This window comes from Ctenopharyngodon idella, chromosome 5, assembly GCF_019924925.1.
Source record: "Ctenopharyngodon idella isolate HZGC_01 chromosome 5, HZGC01, whole genome shotgun sequence".
NCBI lineage: Eukaryota > Metazoa > Chordata > Actinopteri > Cypriniformes > Xenocyprididae > Ctenopharyngodon > Ctenopharyngodon idella.
The window spans coordinates 11,305,487-11,323,810 of NC_067224.1; the positions used below are offsets into that span (position 1 = coordinate 11,305,487).

Consider the following 18,324-nt stretch of genomic DNA (forward strand, 5'->3'; position numbering starts at 1 on the left):
AAGTGTTCTCCCATGTATACAACCCAAAGTGCTATAATCCAAAGTGCAAGTGTTAGTCCTGAAAGGGTAAGTGTCCACAAACAGTACTTTACAATCCAGGCATTAGATGGTCACCAACCTGATTCTCATTTAGGTGTCAGGCCTCCATCTTAAACCATACTGCTTCTTTTATAATGAGAGGCTACTTCCTACTACCTGTTATGTGATTGCTCACACGACAGGTAGTCTCAGTTCTTAAAGACAAACATTTAAGAGGAGTAAAATGGACAATGAAACATGAAAATCTATTAAAACTCTGATACACAAATATAGTTATATACAGAGTGGTTAAGACATGTCCTTTATGTGGCAGTGTCACAAATTTATTATTTCTAAATTAAGTATTACATTATTTACAAACAAATTATTTAGTTGTCAGTGGTTCATAAGATCATTTAGAAAGTAAGTAAATGATTAATAAACTATTCAAACGTACATTTATACATATTATTTAGACATATAGTAATAGTTACTCAGTGTGTTAATAAATTCTTTATTAACACGTATTCCTACTGTAATTCATGATTAATTCAGGTAGTTATAAAACATTTAGTAGTTGTCAGTTAAATGTGCAATAGGAGATTTTCTTCAGAAACATTTTTTGTTATGCTGGTTGAAAGTCTCCTCATATCCTGATAGCAATCACTATGTTAAGCGGTGTAAATGTATTTTTATAAATATATATAAACTGTGGAAGGCGTAGGACCATAAAATGTTCATTCAATCATTGCGTTCAACGGTCCGATAGCATCTGTTCCCTGTCAGTCAACGTGTGTTTGCGGAGTCAGTGCGAGAATGAAAGGCAAACAGCAACAACCTAACTTTCCTTCTGAACTGACAACAAGTGGCACTGGAAAAGTATTGACCAAAAGAAAGACAGTCTTAGAAAGGGCTACAACGAAAAAAGGCTGCATCATAACAGAGCTAAAACCCCAAATTAATATCGGTGTTGCTTTTTTTCACACTGGAGACAACTGCGTTAGTCAACGGGTCTGAAAGATGATGCCATGGTTGCAGTATTTCTTTTGGACAGGCAGATACATGGTATGATTTGATTTTGGTGTGTTTTGATAGTAACGCATAATGTAGCATATGCAGGGTTGGGCAAAGATACATCAAAATGTATTTTAAAATAAAATACCAAATACCTTAATTTTAAGTGTATCAAAATAAACTACAAAATACAGCAGCCACACCATGTATCAAAATAAACAACTGTATTTTTGTATTTTAAAAACACTAAAAAAATACTTTTACAAGAGAGCATGAAATTTATTCACAAACCTTACATCAATTGGCCTATTTGATCTATCCCTTCACCATTACATTGACCATTAGCAACAGCTTTTCTCTGCCCAAGTCATGCAATAAATCTGACATATGCAACCAGTTAATTTTTCAAACATTTTTCAAAATCCATGAACACCTTTGTCATTCATACTTCAACATCTGCAAAACACTATATTTGCAGCACATTTTTCTAATGCTAAAACACTGCTTTCAAAACTGATAAAAGCACATTCAAATCAGAATTATGGGAAACTGTGCATTTCTGCAGGAATTATATATAAATATATTATAATTATAGTATATATAATATAAAATCTTAGCAGAATATTTATAATGAAATTAAATAATAATTATTCCAAACAAAACTAATTACAATTACAGCTCATCTATTCCATACATTTTCCAAAGCACTTGTCCTGTAGGGTCATGGGGAGGCTGGAGTCTTTTCCAGCATCTCGGGTTGTAGGCAGGAAAACACGCTGGAAAGATGGACAGTCTATCTCAGGGATGAAACACACACATTCATATTCACATTCACACTTACAGGCAAACGTACAGTCTCCAATTCACCTGTCCTGTATGTCTTTGGATTGTGGGGGAAACTGGAGCACCAGAGGAAACCAACATCAACATGGAGAGAACATACAAACTCCACACAGAAAGATTCCTGAAACAGCTGGGACTCCAATACTGCACACATGTCATTATATATCATGTCATTATATATGTTTCTGATGTTTTTTTGTTTGTTTTTGTAATTACTGCTTCAGGAATTTGTTTTGTTTTATTTCAAATGGCTGCATTTCTCATTGATTCTTTATGCTGTAATACAGTCAGTAAAATGAAAAGATGTTATTCTGTAATGAAATACTTTTTTATGTGAAAAATCATTCAAACTTTAAAGATCAAAGTTCATCATTTATATAATGCTCTCTGTTGTTAGTGTTTTTTAGGTAAGTGTGTTATGAATGATGTATGTTTTCTGAATGAGAACTGTTGCCAGTGTTACGGTAGAACGAGACATATATGAAGTGTTTTATTGGTCTGAGTGAGTTTTGGAGGTGAGATTAACTGTTTAGCCAAGATTCATGTTGATAATGCAGACTGTATGAAGAGTTTTGATAATGGTCAATACTCTAAATTATGATTTCAAGACTTATTATATTTAGTTTATTATTCATCAATATAAAGTGGTCCTAGTAACAAAAAGCTAAATGAATTATTTGCATTTTAAATGCTTTTATACAATAAAAAAGAACTGTCAAAAGTTTAATCTCGGCCAACATTGTGTGTCTCTGTGGGTCGGTCAATACGGTAGAGGAGCTCAGCAGGGAGGAAGTATCCCAGGTACTCCACAGTGTTTGGGGTGGTATCTATGTAGTAATGGCCCCCCTCACCATGGTGACTGAAGCCATGGGTATGCTCCACTCTCAGGTCAAGACCCTGTGAATTGTGCACAACAGAAATTAAATTGGGAACAACAGACTTTAGCTAATATGAAATATTTAGCAAAGATTCAAAATAATTTTGTCAGAAAAATGGAGGGTATGACATTGTTACTGGTTTGGTACTCACTGGGTCTCTGGACACCATGACAGTTTGAAAGATCAGTGGTGCACTGACTTCAAAATACCTGAGCCAGTTATCAACTTCCTCATTGGTGTTTAGAGGGCAGATAGAGAATTCACGTGGCTTAAAGACAGAGTAGTAAAATGTTTATGTTCACATACAGTATAAGGAGCTTCCATAATTTATGTTGTAATATTTCTATTTTGAGTTTAATCATAGTTCAAGTTACCCTATTTTATAAAGTTTAACAGTGACTGCTTTCAAGGGCTCTGTACACTACCATTCAAAAGTTTGGGATCTGTAAGATTTTTCAATGTTTTTGAAAGGTCTGCTCACCACAGCTGCATTAATTTGGAGGGGGGGAGGGGCATCCCTGGTATTGCCCAAGTCCAAATAAATTTAAATGTTTACTCTTCTTTGTATCATTCAAACTCCTTTAAATATTCTAATCATGTTGAATTTTTTTGACATCCATCAAATGTAATTCTGAAAGCCATTATGCAGATACAGAGCAGAAAAGCTTTCCCCACTGCTTCTCTTAGTTTTTGAAGAATCCCTAAATAATAGTGGTCTACCTCCTTCCATCCATCAGGGGTCTACATCTCTGCTTTTAAAACCTAATAAAACCCCCTCAGACTGTAGGTCTTCCCATTTCTCTGCTTAAAGTAGATGTGAAAATCCTGGCTACGGTTCTCTAAGGTTAAAAACTGTTATTCAAGACTGGCTTTGTAAAAAACAGACAAGGCTTTTTTAACCTTAGAAGGCTGATGAACAATTTAGAAATAACGCTTTATTTTGCGCTGTTAGCAGTGTCTGACTAGGGTCGACACGTGGGGTGATGACATCAACGGTTCACAAAATATACAGCTGTACACAAAAACGCAAAAATGTCGTTTTCAGATTTATCCACTCTGGGACCCAATTTCAAAAAATATTGGATTCACCTTCTGAAAACGCCGCATTTGTCTGGACGAAATGCCTATCAGATACAATTTTTTTGCGTATACACCTAAACGTGTCTCCGTGTGGACGGGCCTAAGAATATCCTGCAAGTTTCAGAACTGAAAACTTCCTTGTTAGTCCAGTAAAAACTTTTATTGACACTAGGCCCATCGGACGACTGGAATGTGCCTATCTAGACAGGTGAAACACCGCCCTCCGCAGAAGAAATCAACGCCTACTTCATCATTGCAACGTTAGCCCCGCCCACTGGCGTGTTAGTGAGATGAGGAGGAGAGGAAAGCGAGACAGGACAAAAATAACATTACCTTTCATAGGATCCTAATGCTGGGAATATGGTTATTTATTTTCAACAATGTGAATGTCTCAGTTGAGCTTTATTTATTTGTTATCGCGATTTCACTCTGGGTTCTTTGATAAATCAATCGCATTTCGGCGCAGGCTTTGCAAACAGACTTTTACGATACAGACTCGACAGTAATGCATTTTTGATTTAAAAAGCATATTAACATTATAAGTGCACCCCAGGAATCATTATAAAACAATAAAACAACACAGTTCATGACCCCTTTAAGTTTAGAAACATTTTGAATTTTGACATAAATTGCAATATCTTTTTAAATGATTTGACATATCGGCACAAAATTCGGTAGGTATCATCATGGGCATGTCCTGAAGGTACCTGAGCGCCATCTAGTGTACCAGAAATAAGTTTTTTTTGTTTTTTTTTTGTTTTTTTTTTGTAGAAACACATAACTTTCGAAAACATTTCAAAATTTGTTTTCTTTATGTCATTATGTTCCTTGGTTTATGCCGATTCCGACAGTATCAGAATGTTATGACCTACTGGTGAAAAAAAAAGTTATGATGTTGTGAAGTTAACAAGGCCGACCCAAAATTGGTTCTGAGGTTGTATCTCAGCCAAACTTTGAGCAATCAAAACAAGAATTGGTACACTTCATCAGAACCAAGATCCTAGGGTCCACGCCAAATTTGGGAACAATGCCACCTACAGGTCATGAGGCTTTTTTTGCTAATATCTTTCGAACAGTTTGTCAGAAAATCATAATCTGTTGCAATTCTTTTAAATGTGTCTCTTCAGCTATCAGATTAACCATAAACTACATTAGAATTAAGTTAGCTTAGCATGTCAATCTGGTTAAAATATTAAGTAATGCTTTTGTGTGCTCATTCTCACACTGAAAGCTCTCCTTGGCAATCTGGTCAACTGAGTGGTGCAATCTGTAATGCCACGAGCCACGAACCTTTCAGGTTGTGGCACATGCCCAAACCTGTGTGGCACATGCCCAGACCGCAAGAGGTACTGTGGCCAGAAGTAGTACAAAAGTTGCTCCTGTTCCAGACATTGCGTCTTTCTAGGAACAATCTTATTAAAAATGCACTTCATGTTTTATATTTAAAAAATCTTTATTTTGAGTTGATTCTCACTTGAACTATGGAACTTTGGCATCTGTGTGAGCACACGTCTTTCCAGTGGCGCAACGAGATGAGTGACATGCACCTGACCCAGAGATTTTGGGTTTGAGTCCCGTGTTGTACAACTTTATATAATTGTGTGTAATGTTGAGTCATTTTGATTCCTTTAATATTAGGGGCCAAGCCCCTATTGTATCCGTTAGTTTTCCGCACTATTATTTTTCTTCCAAAATGGGAGTCTATGGCAGCCCTATGAACAGAATATGAGAAAATGATGAAATTTGGCACAATCCTAGAGATGGTAATAAAAAGTGATTTGACCAATTCTAGGACCAACTCTATAGTGCCACCACCAGTTCAAAAATTGACTTTTCTAAAAGGTTTTAACTTTTAAACCCTTTGTTCTAGAAAAATTTAATTTAGTTCACCCGATTCCTCTCTTTATGTTGATCACATTCAACATCTTACATTAAGACTCCGCTCAGTACAGTAGTAACCATTTTAAAAAGTACAGTATTTCATTTTTTTTCACTACTCCTCCTTTAAACGTTGCCAAGTTCTTACAAAAATTGGCTCAGATCATCTTTGAACCAAGCCATATCTATTCAGATATGACTGAACAGATTTTTTTTTCATCTATGTTCAAAAGTGATGACGCGAACTTAACAAGGTCGATCCGAAATTTGTTCAGAGGCTGTATCTCGGCCAAACCTTGAGCAATCAAAACGAAAATTGGTATGCTTCATTGGAACCATGATCTGAGGGTCCATGCTAAATTTGGGAACAATGCCACCTACAGGTCATGAGATCTGAAAAAATTGTTATTTTTGCTAATAACTTTTGAACAGTTTGTCAGAACATGATCTTGGTGATCTTGGTGTCAGATCATGATCTTTGAGTCAGTGGATTCCTTGTGTCATGCCAAATGTGGGGATACCAATTTTGCCAGGATCGAATGAACCATTGGGCTGCCATTTAGAATTTTGTCATAAATTGCAATATCTTTTAAACAATTTGACATATCGGCACAAAATTCAGCAGGTATGGTATCATCATCAGACACCTAACCTTCTCATACCTGAAAAGTTTCAACACAGCGCCACCTAATGTTCCAGAGATATAAGGATTTTTGCAAAAATGCTTATAGCTTTGTCCAAAATTTGTATTCTCTGTGTCGTTTTGTTCCCTGGCTAATGTTGATTCTGACGATGTGTCATTTGTCTTTTTCCTTAAATATACCCGTCCACCATATTGAAGTAAATGGAAAAACAGGTTTTTTCGCTACTTCTCATACAAATTTTGTCCAAAATTGGCTCAAATGATTTTTGTACCGAGCAGCACAGAAATGACTGAACAGTTTTTTGATATTCGCTACTGTTCCCGAGATATTCGTCTCCGAACGTGACCTTGCTTGTGTTTGTTGTCTTATGTTAGTTAGCTTAGCATGCTAATTGGTTAATTGTAAAAGTTGCTTCTGTTCCAGACATTGAGTCTTTCTGAGAATGATCTAATCTGAACTTATTAAAAATATAACATGGGTGCATTTCTACAAAAATTCTTCATTTAGAATTGATTCTCACTTGAACTATGGAACTTCGGCATCTGGGTGAACACATGTCTTCCCAGTGGCGCAACAAGATGAGTGACAGGCGTCCCGTGTAGGACAACTTCATAAAATTGTGTGTAATGTTTTGTCAATTCAATTCCTTTATTATCCAGGCAAGCTTTGTACTAACCTTTCTTCCTCTAGGATTAGAAATAAGTGTGTTTTTGTTCATTCTATGTTCATTCTCATCTACACTTCTGTTCATTTTGTGTTCATTCTTACCTATACTTCTGAACCATTTGGTTTTTCATCTACATTACATTTCTGCTGTTTTTGCTCTTCCTACTCTGCACTGCGCTACAGCCCCTTCAGGAGCTTGGCCCCATATTGCTGCTTGCAGCTATATTTATTTATAATTATTTTTATTTAAACTAAAATTAATTTAAAATTACTATCTAATCTAAATTTAGTCACTAATCTAATATTAGTCACTAATCTAAAATAACTTTTTAACTTCCATAGTCTTGCGCATTACAAATATTTAAATATTACAAATACTACAAATATTTAATTTTTTATTATTTTATTATTTAATTACCATGATATGGATCTTTGCCTTCCCCTTTTGTATGACGAAAGTTCCACCCAGGGCCACGCTCTTCTTCCTATAATGTTCTTCCATGGTCTTTCTCATGCAGCTCACAAGACTGTCCTCTCCAGTCCTTCTGCAGGCTCTCACCTCAATGACCTGCAATGGTAGTTTTTTTTTCAAACTTTGTTATATTTAAAAGTTTGGGGTCAGTATGATTTATGACACATCATCATATTAGAATGACATCTGAAGGATTATGTGACACTTAAGACTGAAGTAATGGATGATGAAAATTCAGCTTTGCCATCATCACAGGAATGAAATTACAAAACTTTAAAATATATTCAAATAGAAAACATTTATTTTAAATTGTAATAATACTATTTAACAGTTTTACTGTATTTTAGCTTAAATATTTGCGGCCAAATCTTACTGCCCAAAACTTTTGAATGGTGGTGTAAATATTCAATCATAACATTTGAAGTGGTTTTGGGTTCCTTTAATAATTATTAGTAGCTCACTCCTAATAATCATTTCATCACTTATGGCCATTATCAAAGGAAAAACTCCATGTAGTAACTCAATCACAGTACTGAGGTTGTACAGAGATGCAAAGTCCCCATGGTTCTTACCTTTCCAGGTTTGCCTTCACATGCATAAAGGTTTGCGAGGAGGCCAAAGTCACAGTCATGAAACCTGTCACTGTATTTTTCCTGTAGACATTTTCCATCCACTGGGTTGATGGAGGAAAAATAACTGCCATTCACCGCAGGTCTCCCCTCAGCTTCAGTCACCACCAGAGGCATTAACTAGGACAAAACAGGACAATACAGTGTTAAAAACCCCATTGAACTCCGCATTAAACCAAAAAGAAGAAAAATCCCGAAACCACGATGTGTAGCTTTATGCAGAAGTAAGCATTTTCGTTTAACAATGCCATTGCAAATTGACATCAATTTAAACATATTTGTAGAAGTAATTTTTTTTTAGGTCTTGAAATTCTAATGTGGAAAAACCACTGGTTTTAGTGCAGCTATACATACCTCTCCATTTATCCCAACTGTCTTAGAGGAGACAGCACCGGCACCAAGAATAAATGCACCAGGCAGCTCAACCTCCTTGGACACAAGGTTCATGTTGTAAACCTTTGAGGGGAAAGTTTTACAGTTAGTTGTACAAATATGCTTCTTTCTGAAATTACATTTACAATTCATTAACGCACCTTGTCCAGTCGGACCAGAGGAATCAGATAGGGTACACCTCCCACATCAGTAATACGTGGTTTGCCACAAATACCTAATAAAAGAGTAACAAGTGTTGTTTAAAGAGCCTGTTACTCCTTGGCATAAACTGACTTACATCTGTACTCACCCTTGACAGGAAACCTGAAAGGCTCGTGTGTAAGATCTGGACAGTCAGTAACAGACACTTTTACATCAGAAAAATTTGTATTCAGTCCTGATTCCAGCACTGTAACACACACAAATATATTAGTCACTATAACATATGGAAGCCCCACACCCTACAGCCCTAAAAAAGGTGAGCCTATAGTCTGTTGAACCAGCCTTCCCTCCGGTAACATTTGCTCAAGCTTGTTCCGGCCCCTCTGTTGGAGCCTGGGGCCGAATCTCTCTTGCAGGGTTGGAAGAGGATAATGACGATGCCATGCCTATGGCGGAGTCTGATATAAAGGGTCAGTCTCGCAGCCCTACAGAGGACTCCACAGTGCATTGCAGCAACATGAGCGATTTCCCTGATGCTATAGATGAGAAACTCCTCTGCATCATGACCAAGGCAGTGAACGAGCTCAGCCTATAATGGTTTTCCCCCACTGAGCCCACCCGCAGCCAACTGAACGAGTGGTTCCCTCAGTCAGGCCCGCCGCCAAAAAGCTGGCCCTCTGCTTTTTGTGTTTCAGGCCAAGAAGACCGCCCCACTGTTCTTCAGGTCCTGCACATTCTTTGGTTTTCTAGCATCTTCTGCATATTTGAACCCTTTTCAGCTGTGGCTGTATGATTTTGAGATCCATCTTTTCACACTGAGGACAACTGAGGGACTCATACACAACTATTACAAACGCTGCAAACATTCACTAATGCTCAAGAAGGAAACATGATTGCCAGCAGCCATAACACCCTGCAGCCCAAGACTGGTTGCCCAATGAAGCTAAGCAGGGCTGAGCCTGGTTAGTACCTGGATGAGAGACCTTCTGGGAAAACTAGGTTGCTGCTGGTAGAGGTGTTAGTGAGGCCAGCAGGGGGTGCTCACTCTGTGGTCTGTGTGTGTCCTAACGCCCCAGTATAGTGATGGGACGATGAGACGTTAAACCGAGGTCCTGACTCTCTGTGGTCGTTAAAAATCCCAGGATGTCCTTCAAAAAGAGTAGGGGTGTAACCCCGACATCCAGGCCAAATTTGCCCATTGGCCTCTGTCAATCATGGCCTCCTAATCATCTCCATATACTGATTGGCTTCATCACTCTGTCTCCTCTCCACCAATAAGCTGGTGTGTGGTGGGTGTTCTGGCGCAATATGGCTGCCGTCGCATCATCCAGGTGGATGCTGCGCATTGGTGGTGGTTGAGGAGATTCCCCCTTCCATATGTAAAAGCGCTTTGAGTACCCAGAAAAGCGCTATATAAATGTAACAAATTAATGATGCATTAAAGGATTAGCTCACTTTCAAATTAAAATTTCCTGACAATTTACTCACCCTCATGTCATCCAAGATGTCCATGTCCTTCTTTCTTCAGTCGAAAAGAAATTAAGGTTTTTGATGAAAACATTCCAGGATTATTGTCCTTATAGTGGACTTCAATAGACCCCAAACGGTTGTAGGTCAAAATTACAGTTTCAGTGCAGCTTCAAAGGGCTTTAAACGATACCAGACGAGGAATAAGGGTCTTATCTAGCAAAATGATTGGTCATTTTCTAAAAAAAAAAAAAATATATATATATATATATATATATTTTTTTTTTTTTTTGTCACGTTGTCACATGAAAACATATAAAAAAAATATTTACAAAAATGTGAGGGGTGTAGTCACTGTGAGATATTGTATATATACAATATCTCACAGTGACTACACCCCTCACATTTTTGTAAATATTTTTTTTATATGTTTTCATGTGACAACACTGAAGAAATGACACTTTGCTACAATGTAAAGTAATGAGTGTACAGCTTGTATAACAGTGTAAATTTGCTGTCCCCTCAAAATAAATTAACACACAGCCATTAATGTCTAAACCGCTGGCCACAAAAGTGAGTACACCCCTAAGTGAAAATGTCCAAATTAGGCCCAATTAGCCATTTTCTCTCCCTGGTGTCATGTGACTCATTAGTGTTACAAAGTCTCAGGTGTGAATGGGAAGCAGGTGTGTTAAATTTGGTGTTATCGCTCTCACTCTCTCATACTGGTCAATGGAAGTTCAACATTGCACCTCATGGCAAAGAACTCTCTGAGGATCTGAAAAAAAGAATTGTTGCTCTACATAAAGATGGCGTAGGCTATAAGAAGATTGCCAAGACCCTGAAACTGAGTTGCAGCACGGTGGCCAAGACCATACAGCAGTTTAACAGGACAGGTTCCACCCAGAACAGGCCTCACCATGGTCAACCAAAGAAGTTGAGTGCAGGTGCTCAGCGTCATATCCAGAGGTTGTGTTTGGGAAATAGACATATGAGTGCTGCCAGCATTGCTTCAGAGGTTGAAGGGGTGGGGGGTCAGCCTGTCAGTGCTCAGACCATACGCCGCATACTGCATCAAATTGGTCTGCAAGGCTGTCGTCCCAGGAGGAAGCCTCTTCTAAAAATGATGCACAAGAAAGCCCACAAACAGTTTGCTGAAGACAAGCAGATTAAGGACATGGATTACTGGAACCATGTCCTGTGGTCTGGTGAGACCAAAATAAACTTATTTGGTTCAGATGGTGTCAAGCGTGTGTGGCAGCAACCAGGTAAGGAGTACAAAGACAAGTGTGTCTTGCCTACAGTCAAGCATGGTAGTGGGAGTGTCATGGTCTGGGACTGCATGAGTGCTGCTGGCACTGTGGAGCTACAGTTCATTGAGGAAACCATGAATGAGCAGAGCATGATCCCCTCCCTTCGGAGACTGGGCCGCAGGGCAGTATTCCAACATGATAACGACCCCAAATACACCTCCAAGACGACCACTGCCTTGCTAAAGAAGCTGAGGGTAAAGGTGATGGACTGGCCAAGCATGTCTCCAGACCTAAACCCTATTGAGCATCTGTGGGGCATCCTCAAACAGAAGGTGGAGGAGCGCAAGGTCTCTAACATCCACCAGCTCTGTGATGTTGTCATGGAGGACTCCAGTGGCAACCTGTGAAGCTCTGGTGAACTCCATGCCCAGGAGGGTTAAGGCAGTGCTGGAAAATAATGGTGGCCACACAAAATATTGACACTTTGGGCCCAATTTGGACATTTTCACTTAGGGGTGTACTCACTTTTTTTGGCCAGCAGTTTAGACATTAATGGCTGTGTGTTGAGTTATTTTAAGGGAACAGCAAATTTACACTGTTATACAAGCTGTACACTCACTACTTTACATTGTAGCAAAGTGTCATTTCTTCAGTGTTGTCACGTGAAAAGATATAATAAAATTGATCATCCAATTTAAAAAGTTTTCACCCCCCCGCTCTTAATACATCATGTTTCCTTCTTGAGCATCAGTGAATGTTTACAGCTTTTGTAATAGTTGTGTATGAGCAGGGCTGGCCCAAGCCTTTATGGGGCCCTAAGCAGAATTTTATTTGTGGGCCCCTCTGTGCCACCAATTTGATTGACTATTGTCAATGCTTGATTATTTTACAATTTTATTAGTTGTATCAGTGTTGCTTGCATCATACCAGTATCTGCCTGGCATGTTTTTACCCTTCTACGGTTTTTAATTGCAACAGTATAGCAAACCCACAAGAGTGGTCAGGTGTTAATTTGCACTTTAAAATTCAAGGTCTTACAGTACTAAGTGGCATACTTAATTTGGTGTACTAAAAGTAGCTAAATAAACCAGCACACAATGCATTTACTGTAAACAAGTTAACCATTTTAATTGCTTTTGGTTAAAAGAAATTAGCAACATGCAAAAGTACAGAACAATTAACTACAAATAAAATAACTTAAGATAAACAGTATCTTCTAAAATCAGATCAGATGGACCTGTAACAAGACAACAATAATACATTTATTAACATTAAAGGGATGGTTCACCCAAAAATAAAATTTCTTTAATCATTTACTCACTCTTAAGTTGTTTTAAGCCTGAATGAGTTTCTTTCTTCTGTTGAACATAAAAGTTATTTTGAAGAATGTTGGTAACCAAACAGTTGCTGGTCCCCAGAGATTTCCATATATCTTTCCTACTAGGAAGTCAATGGGGCCCATCAACTGTTTGGTTACCCACATTCTTCAAAATATCTTGTACACGTCTACACTGCGTTTCTGAGCATGCTATCTTTTGTTTCTTTTGTTCATGGTTTTGACTTCCTGCCCGGATTCTTGGTTTCCCCTGTTTGCCTGTGTTCCTGTGACTGTTTACACTGTGTACCCTGTGTTTTGACCTTTGCCTGTTTTTGGATTTTGATTGTGGATTACCCTTTCGATATTTGGATCCTCAACCTTCGTGTTTCCGAGCAGTTGCATGATATGCGTGTATATTTTCTCCCTGGTCACCATGTGATTTTCTAATGGTGCATTTCTCAAATTATTGAAATGGTCTTTAATTTAATTGTATTTTAATTTTAATCGGGATTTTAAATTTCAATTGAATCCACTTATGGACAAATTCCCTTCAGGTACTGGAGCTCCCTCATTTCAGGCTAAACTCATTAATTCTTTATGTGATAATTTGGATTATGTGCATGTGTGGCGGGCACAACATCCTCCTGACTAAGAATTTTCATTCTTTTCTAAACAACATTTTTTTCAAAGTTTTTTTTATTTATTTATTGATTTTTACATTATAAATCACATTTAACAATCCCCCAACCCTCACCATCAAGTAGCGTCTATAGTGCCCATTAATTAGGGGCCAAGCACCTATATTATCCATCGGCGTTCCTATTATTAGGGCCCGAGCACCGAAGTGCGAGGACCCTATTGGATTTCCTCCGTTTATTATTATTATTATTATTATTAGGGCCCGAGCACCGAAGTGCGAGGACCCTATTGGATTTCCTCCGTTTATTATTATTATTATTATTATTATTAGGGCCCGAGCACCAAAGTGCGAGGACCCTATTGGATTTCCTCCATTAGGGCCCGAGCACCAAAGTGCGAGGACCCTATTGGATTTCCTCCGTTTATTATTAGGACCCGAGCACAGATGGTGTGAGGACCCTATTGGAATTGCTCCATTTATTATTATTCTTCCGCTTCTTCTTCTTCTTCTCCCAATTTTTGAGGGCCTAAACATGCTCGAAAACTCATGAAACTTTGCACACGCGTCAGAAGTGGTGAAAATTTACGTCTGTTATGGGTCTCAGAATTAGGCGTGGCAAAATGGCTCGATAGCGCCACCTACAATATTTCAACAAAGTGCCCCTTGCACCACGTTTCACATACAGGTATGAAATTCAGCAGACACATGTAACAGCCCAATCCCTACAAAAAAGTCTCCTGGTGCAAAGTCTGAAAACCAACAGGAAGTCAGATATTTTGAATTTTCTCTGCAAAATTTGTGCACTTTTTGCCATTTCCAGACGTTGTACTTTAACAAACTCCTCCTAGAGCTTCTATCAGATCAACATCATATTTGGTCAGTCTAATCTAAAGGCCTTTGCGACGTTAAATTGCGAAGATCTAGAGTTTTTGCTGGAGGGCGTGTCCGTGGCGGCCTGACAAATTTCGATGTTTCGCCATGAAAAAGGAAGTTGATGTAACTCGGCTATACAAAGTCGGATCAGCCCCAAACTTCACGTGTGATAAGAGTCCTGGCCTGAAGACATCTACATGGCAATATTCAGTTACGGTCATAGTGCCACCTGCGGGCAACAGGAAATTACATGTTTTACACTGTGATTAACTCCTCATACAGATTTAACCAGAACAACATCATATTTGGTCAGTCTAATCTAAAGGCCTTAGCGATGTTAAATTGTGAAGATCTAGAGTTTTCACTAAAGGGCGTGTCCGTGGCGGCCTGACAAAGTCTGATGTTTCGCCATGAAAGAGAAAGCTGTTGTAACTCAGGCATACAATGTCCGATCTGCCCCAAACTTCACATGTGTGATAAGAGTCCTGGCCTAAAGACATCTATATGCCAATATTCAGCGCCACCTGCTGGCAACAGAAAATGGCATGTTTTACACTGTAATTCACTCCAAGAAGACACATTTCAATATGCCACATGTTAATAAATGCCTACTGTTTTTTGTTTTGCAATGGACACTCATGGACATCTTACCCAATTAAGTACCACGGATTGGATTCATCTCGCGATCGCTATTTCATTATAAAGGTATGTAGTTTGGGGTTATAAAACGGGTATATAAAGTCCCGTTTGATTTTGCGTGTTGTTATTTGCACACTCGACTCAAATTAATTACTGGTGTTGGAGCATATCTTAAAGACACCGTAGATTGACAATGCACCTTTAGAACTTTCTAATAAACTTGTTATCTTTATTAATATTTTAGATATTATCTAAGATAGATAGATAGCTCCTTCTGCTAACATGATCACGTCGTGCTATGCCGGCATGGTTTCAGCAACCAGTCACCTTGGTTCCAACCACGTCCCGCCTCTTTGCCCATTTTCAGTTATCCGGGAGTGACGTGCGGTGACGCGCAGCTAAGATGGTGGCGGCCTCATTTTCGCTTCAAAAATGCTCTTCAGAAATCTACGGGTGACGTCACGGACACTACGTCCATATTTTTTTTACAGTCTATGGATTAACGCCACGAAACAGGAAGTTGTTTTAACTCAGGCATACAAAGTCCGATCTGCTCCAAACTTCACATGTTTGATAATAGTCCTGGTCTGAAGTCATCTACATGGCAATATTCAGTAACAGTCAAAGCGCCACCTGTTGGCAGCAGGAAGTCTGGCACTTTGAAATGACTTGGCCATTATTCTCCTGTATTTACTCGCTTACATGCATGTCGCCCACTGTTCACTGTTTTCCTAAGGCCGCCGGGTGGTGGTGAGCCCGGATGCGAGGGCCCTTTCATCGCTGCTTGCAGCTTTAATTAGGGCCCGAGCACCAAAGTGCGAGGACCCTATTGGATTTCCTCCATTTATTTTTATTAGGGCCCAAGCCACTAAGACGCAGGGCCCTATTGTTTTTCTAAGGATTATTATTATTATTATTATTTTTATTTTTTTTTCGTCATCCGGGGCTTTTTGGGGGCCACACATTGGAATCTGCGGCCATTAGGACGCCGCAGAGGCTGGTACCCAGGCGTGGCAGGGGGGCTCGACAGCGCCCCCTTGAATGAAGTCTGAAAACTTAGTCCATATATCAAACACCCTTGCATATATTAGTATGAATCTCGGTACACATATAGACCTCATCGGGGCTAACAACTTTCATGCTCTAAGTTATACGCCACCCCAACAGGAAGTCGACTATTACGGGTTGTTTGAAAAACGCATGCTCCGGAATTTGATATACTCCTCCTAGGCGATTATTCCGATCACCACCAAACTCGGTCAGCATGAAGTCAAGACATTGACATTACTTTAAATGAGTCTAGTCCTCAAGGTTATGATTATCGACACAATGCCCGTCAGAAAGGCAAAGGGGGAGGTGTTGCTGTAATCTATAGTAATATTTACAGTATTAGTCAAAAGTCTTTCAAATATAATTCCTTCGAAGTGATGGTACTTTACGTAACATTATGTAGGTTGACATTTGTGCTGGCTACTGTATACAGGCCACCAGGACACCATACAGACTTTATCAAAGAATTTGCTGATTTTCTGTCGGAGTTAGTATTGGCTGCAGATAAAGTCCTTGTTGTTGGTGATTTTAATATCCATGTAGATAATAAAAAAGACGCATTAGGATTGGCATTTGCAGATATTCTAAACTCTATTGGTGTTAGACAACATGTGTCAGGACCCACTCATTGTCGTAATCATACTTTAGATCTAATATTGTCACATGGAATCGATATTGATGCTGTTGAAATTCTGCAGCAGAGTGACGACATCTCAGATCATTATCTAGTCTCGTGTATACTACATTTAGTCAAGGCGGCTAAACTGCCTCCATGCCATAAATATGGCAGAACCATCACTTCTACCACTAAAGATCGCTTTATAAATAATCTTCCTGATCAGTTTCATCGCCTTAGCATACCAGAAAGCTTAGAAGACCTCGATGTTGTAACAGAAACTATTGCCTCTGTCTTTTCCAGCACATTAGACTCAGTTGCTCCTTTGCGCTTAAAAAAGATTAAGGAAATTAACCCAATGCCATGGTACAATGAGCACACTCGGGCCCTAAAGTTAGCAGCCAGAAAAATGGAGCGCAGCTGGAAGAAAACAAAACTAGAAGTATTTCGCATTTCGTGGAGAGAGAAAATGATTGAGTACAGAAAGGCCTTAAAATCTGCTAGATCTGCTTATTTTTCAAAACTTTTAGAAGAACATAAACACAACCCTAGGTATTTATTTGATACAGTGGCTAAATTAACAAGAAATGATGTTTCCAAAGAGCACAGCAGTAATGACTTTATGTCTTTACTTGCAAGATTGATAATATTAGAGAAAACATTATAACCATGCAACCGTCTATTACAGTATCGCATCAGATAGTGCATTGTAGTGTCCATGAGGAAAAATTCAATTCATTTACTGCTTTAGGAGAGGAAGAATTGTCTAAACTTGTTAAATCATCAAAATCAACCACATGTATGTTAGACCCTATACCGACTAAGCTATTGAAAGAAATGTTTCCAGAGGTTATAGATCCTCTTCTTAATATCGTCAATTCATCTTTATCACTAGGACATGTACCAAAAACTTTTAAGCTGGCTATTATTAAACCTCTTATTAAAAAACCACAACTTGATCCTAGAGAATTAGTCAATTACAGGCCGATCTCAAATCTCACTTTTCTGTCAAAAATACTAGAAAAGGTAGTATCATCACAACTATGTTCCTTTTTAGAAAGAAATAGTATCTGTGAGGATTTCCAGTCAGGATTTAGACCGTACCATAGTACTGAGACTGCTCTCATTAGAGTTACAAATGATTTGCTCTTATCATCAGATCGTGGTTGTATCTCTCTATTAGTGTTACTGGATCTTAGTGCTGCATTTGACACTATTGATCACAATATTCTTTTAAATAGACTCGAAAATTATGTTGGCATTAGTGGAATTGCATTGTCATGGTTCAAATCATACTTATCTGACCGTTATCAGTTTGTAGTAGTAAATGAAGAGATGTCATATCGATCACAAGTTCAATATGGAGTACCGCAAGGCTCAGTACTAGGACCGTTGCTGTTCACTCTGTACATGCTACCCTTGGGAGATATCATTAGGAAGCATGGCGTTAGTTTTCACTGTTACGCTGATGATACTCAGCTCTATATTTCTTCGCGCCCTGACAAAACTAACCAATTCACAAAATTAACAGAATGCATAGCTGATATAAAAAATTGGATGACCAGTAATTTCCTACTACTAAATTCAGAAAAAACAGAGATTCTAATTTTTGGACCAAAAACTTCTTCACGTAATAACCTAGAATACTGTCTAACACTTGATGGCTGCTCTGTTAAGTCTTCGTCGTCACTTAGGAACCTGGGTGTGCTCTTTGATACCAATCTTTCATTTGAAGGCCATGTTACTAGCATCTGTAAAACCGCATTCTTCCATCTTAAAAATATATCTAAACTATGACATATGCTCTCAATG

At 38.6% G+C, this 18,324-nt stretch overlaps 1 protein-coding gene across 2 annotated transcripts in view; it reads right to left on the reverse strand.

Moving 5' to 3' along the window:
* Positions 1 to 2,485: 2,485 nt before the first annotated feature.
* c5h11orf54 (chromosome 5 C11orf54 homolog) overlaps positions 2,486 to 18,324 on the reverse strand; it is a 33,596-nt gene continuing 17,757 nt past the window's right edge. Inside the window, exons 2-9 of one of the 2 annotated variants that reach the window (XM_051893823.1) lie at positions 10,145 to 10,178; positions 8,805 to 8,903; positions 8,656 to 8,729; positions 8,477 to 8,578; positions 8,066 to 8,242; positions 7,440 to 7,589; positions 2,905 to 3,021; positions 2,486 to 2,772 (exon numbers count right to left, since the gene is read on the reverse strand). In XM_051893823.1, coding sequence (XP_051749783.1) covers positions 2,599 to 2,772; positions 2,905 to 3,021; positions 7,440 to 7,589; positions 8,066 to 8,242; positions 8,477 to 8,569 — 711 coding nt within the window. In that variant the 5' untranslated portion in view covers positions 8,570 to 8,578; positions 8,656 to 8,729; positions 8,805 to 8,903; positions 10,145 to 10,178 and the 3' untranslated portion in view covers positions 2,486 to 2,598. The remainder of the gene's footprint in view (positions 2,773 to 2,904; positions 3,022 to 7,439; positions 7,590 to 8,065; positions 8,243 to 8,476; positions 8,579 to 8,655; positions 8,730 to 8,804; positions 8,904 to 10,144; positions 10,179 to 18,324) is intronic. The other variant, XM_051893822.1, reaches the window with a different exon arrangement.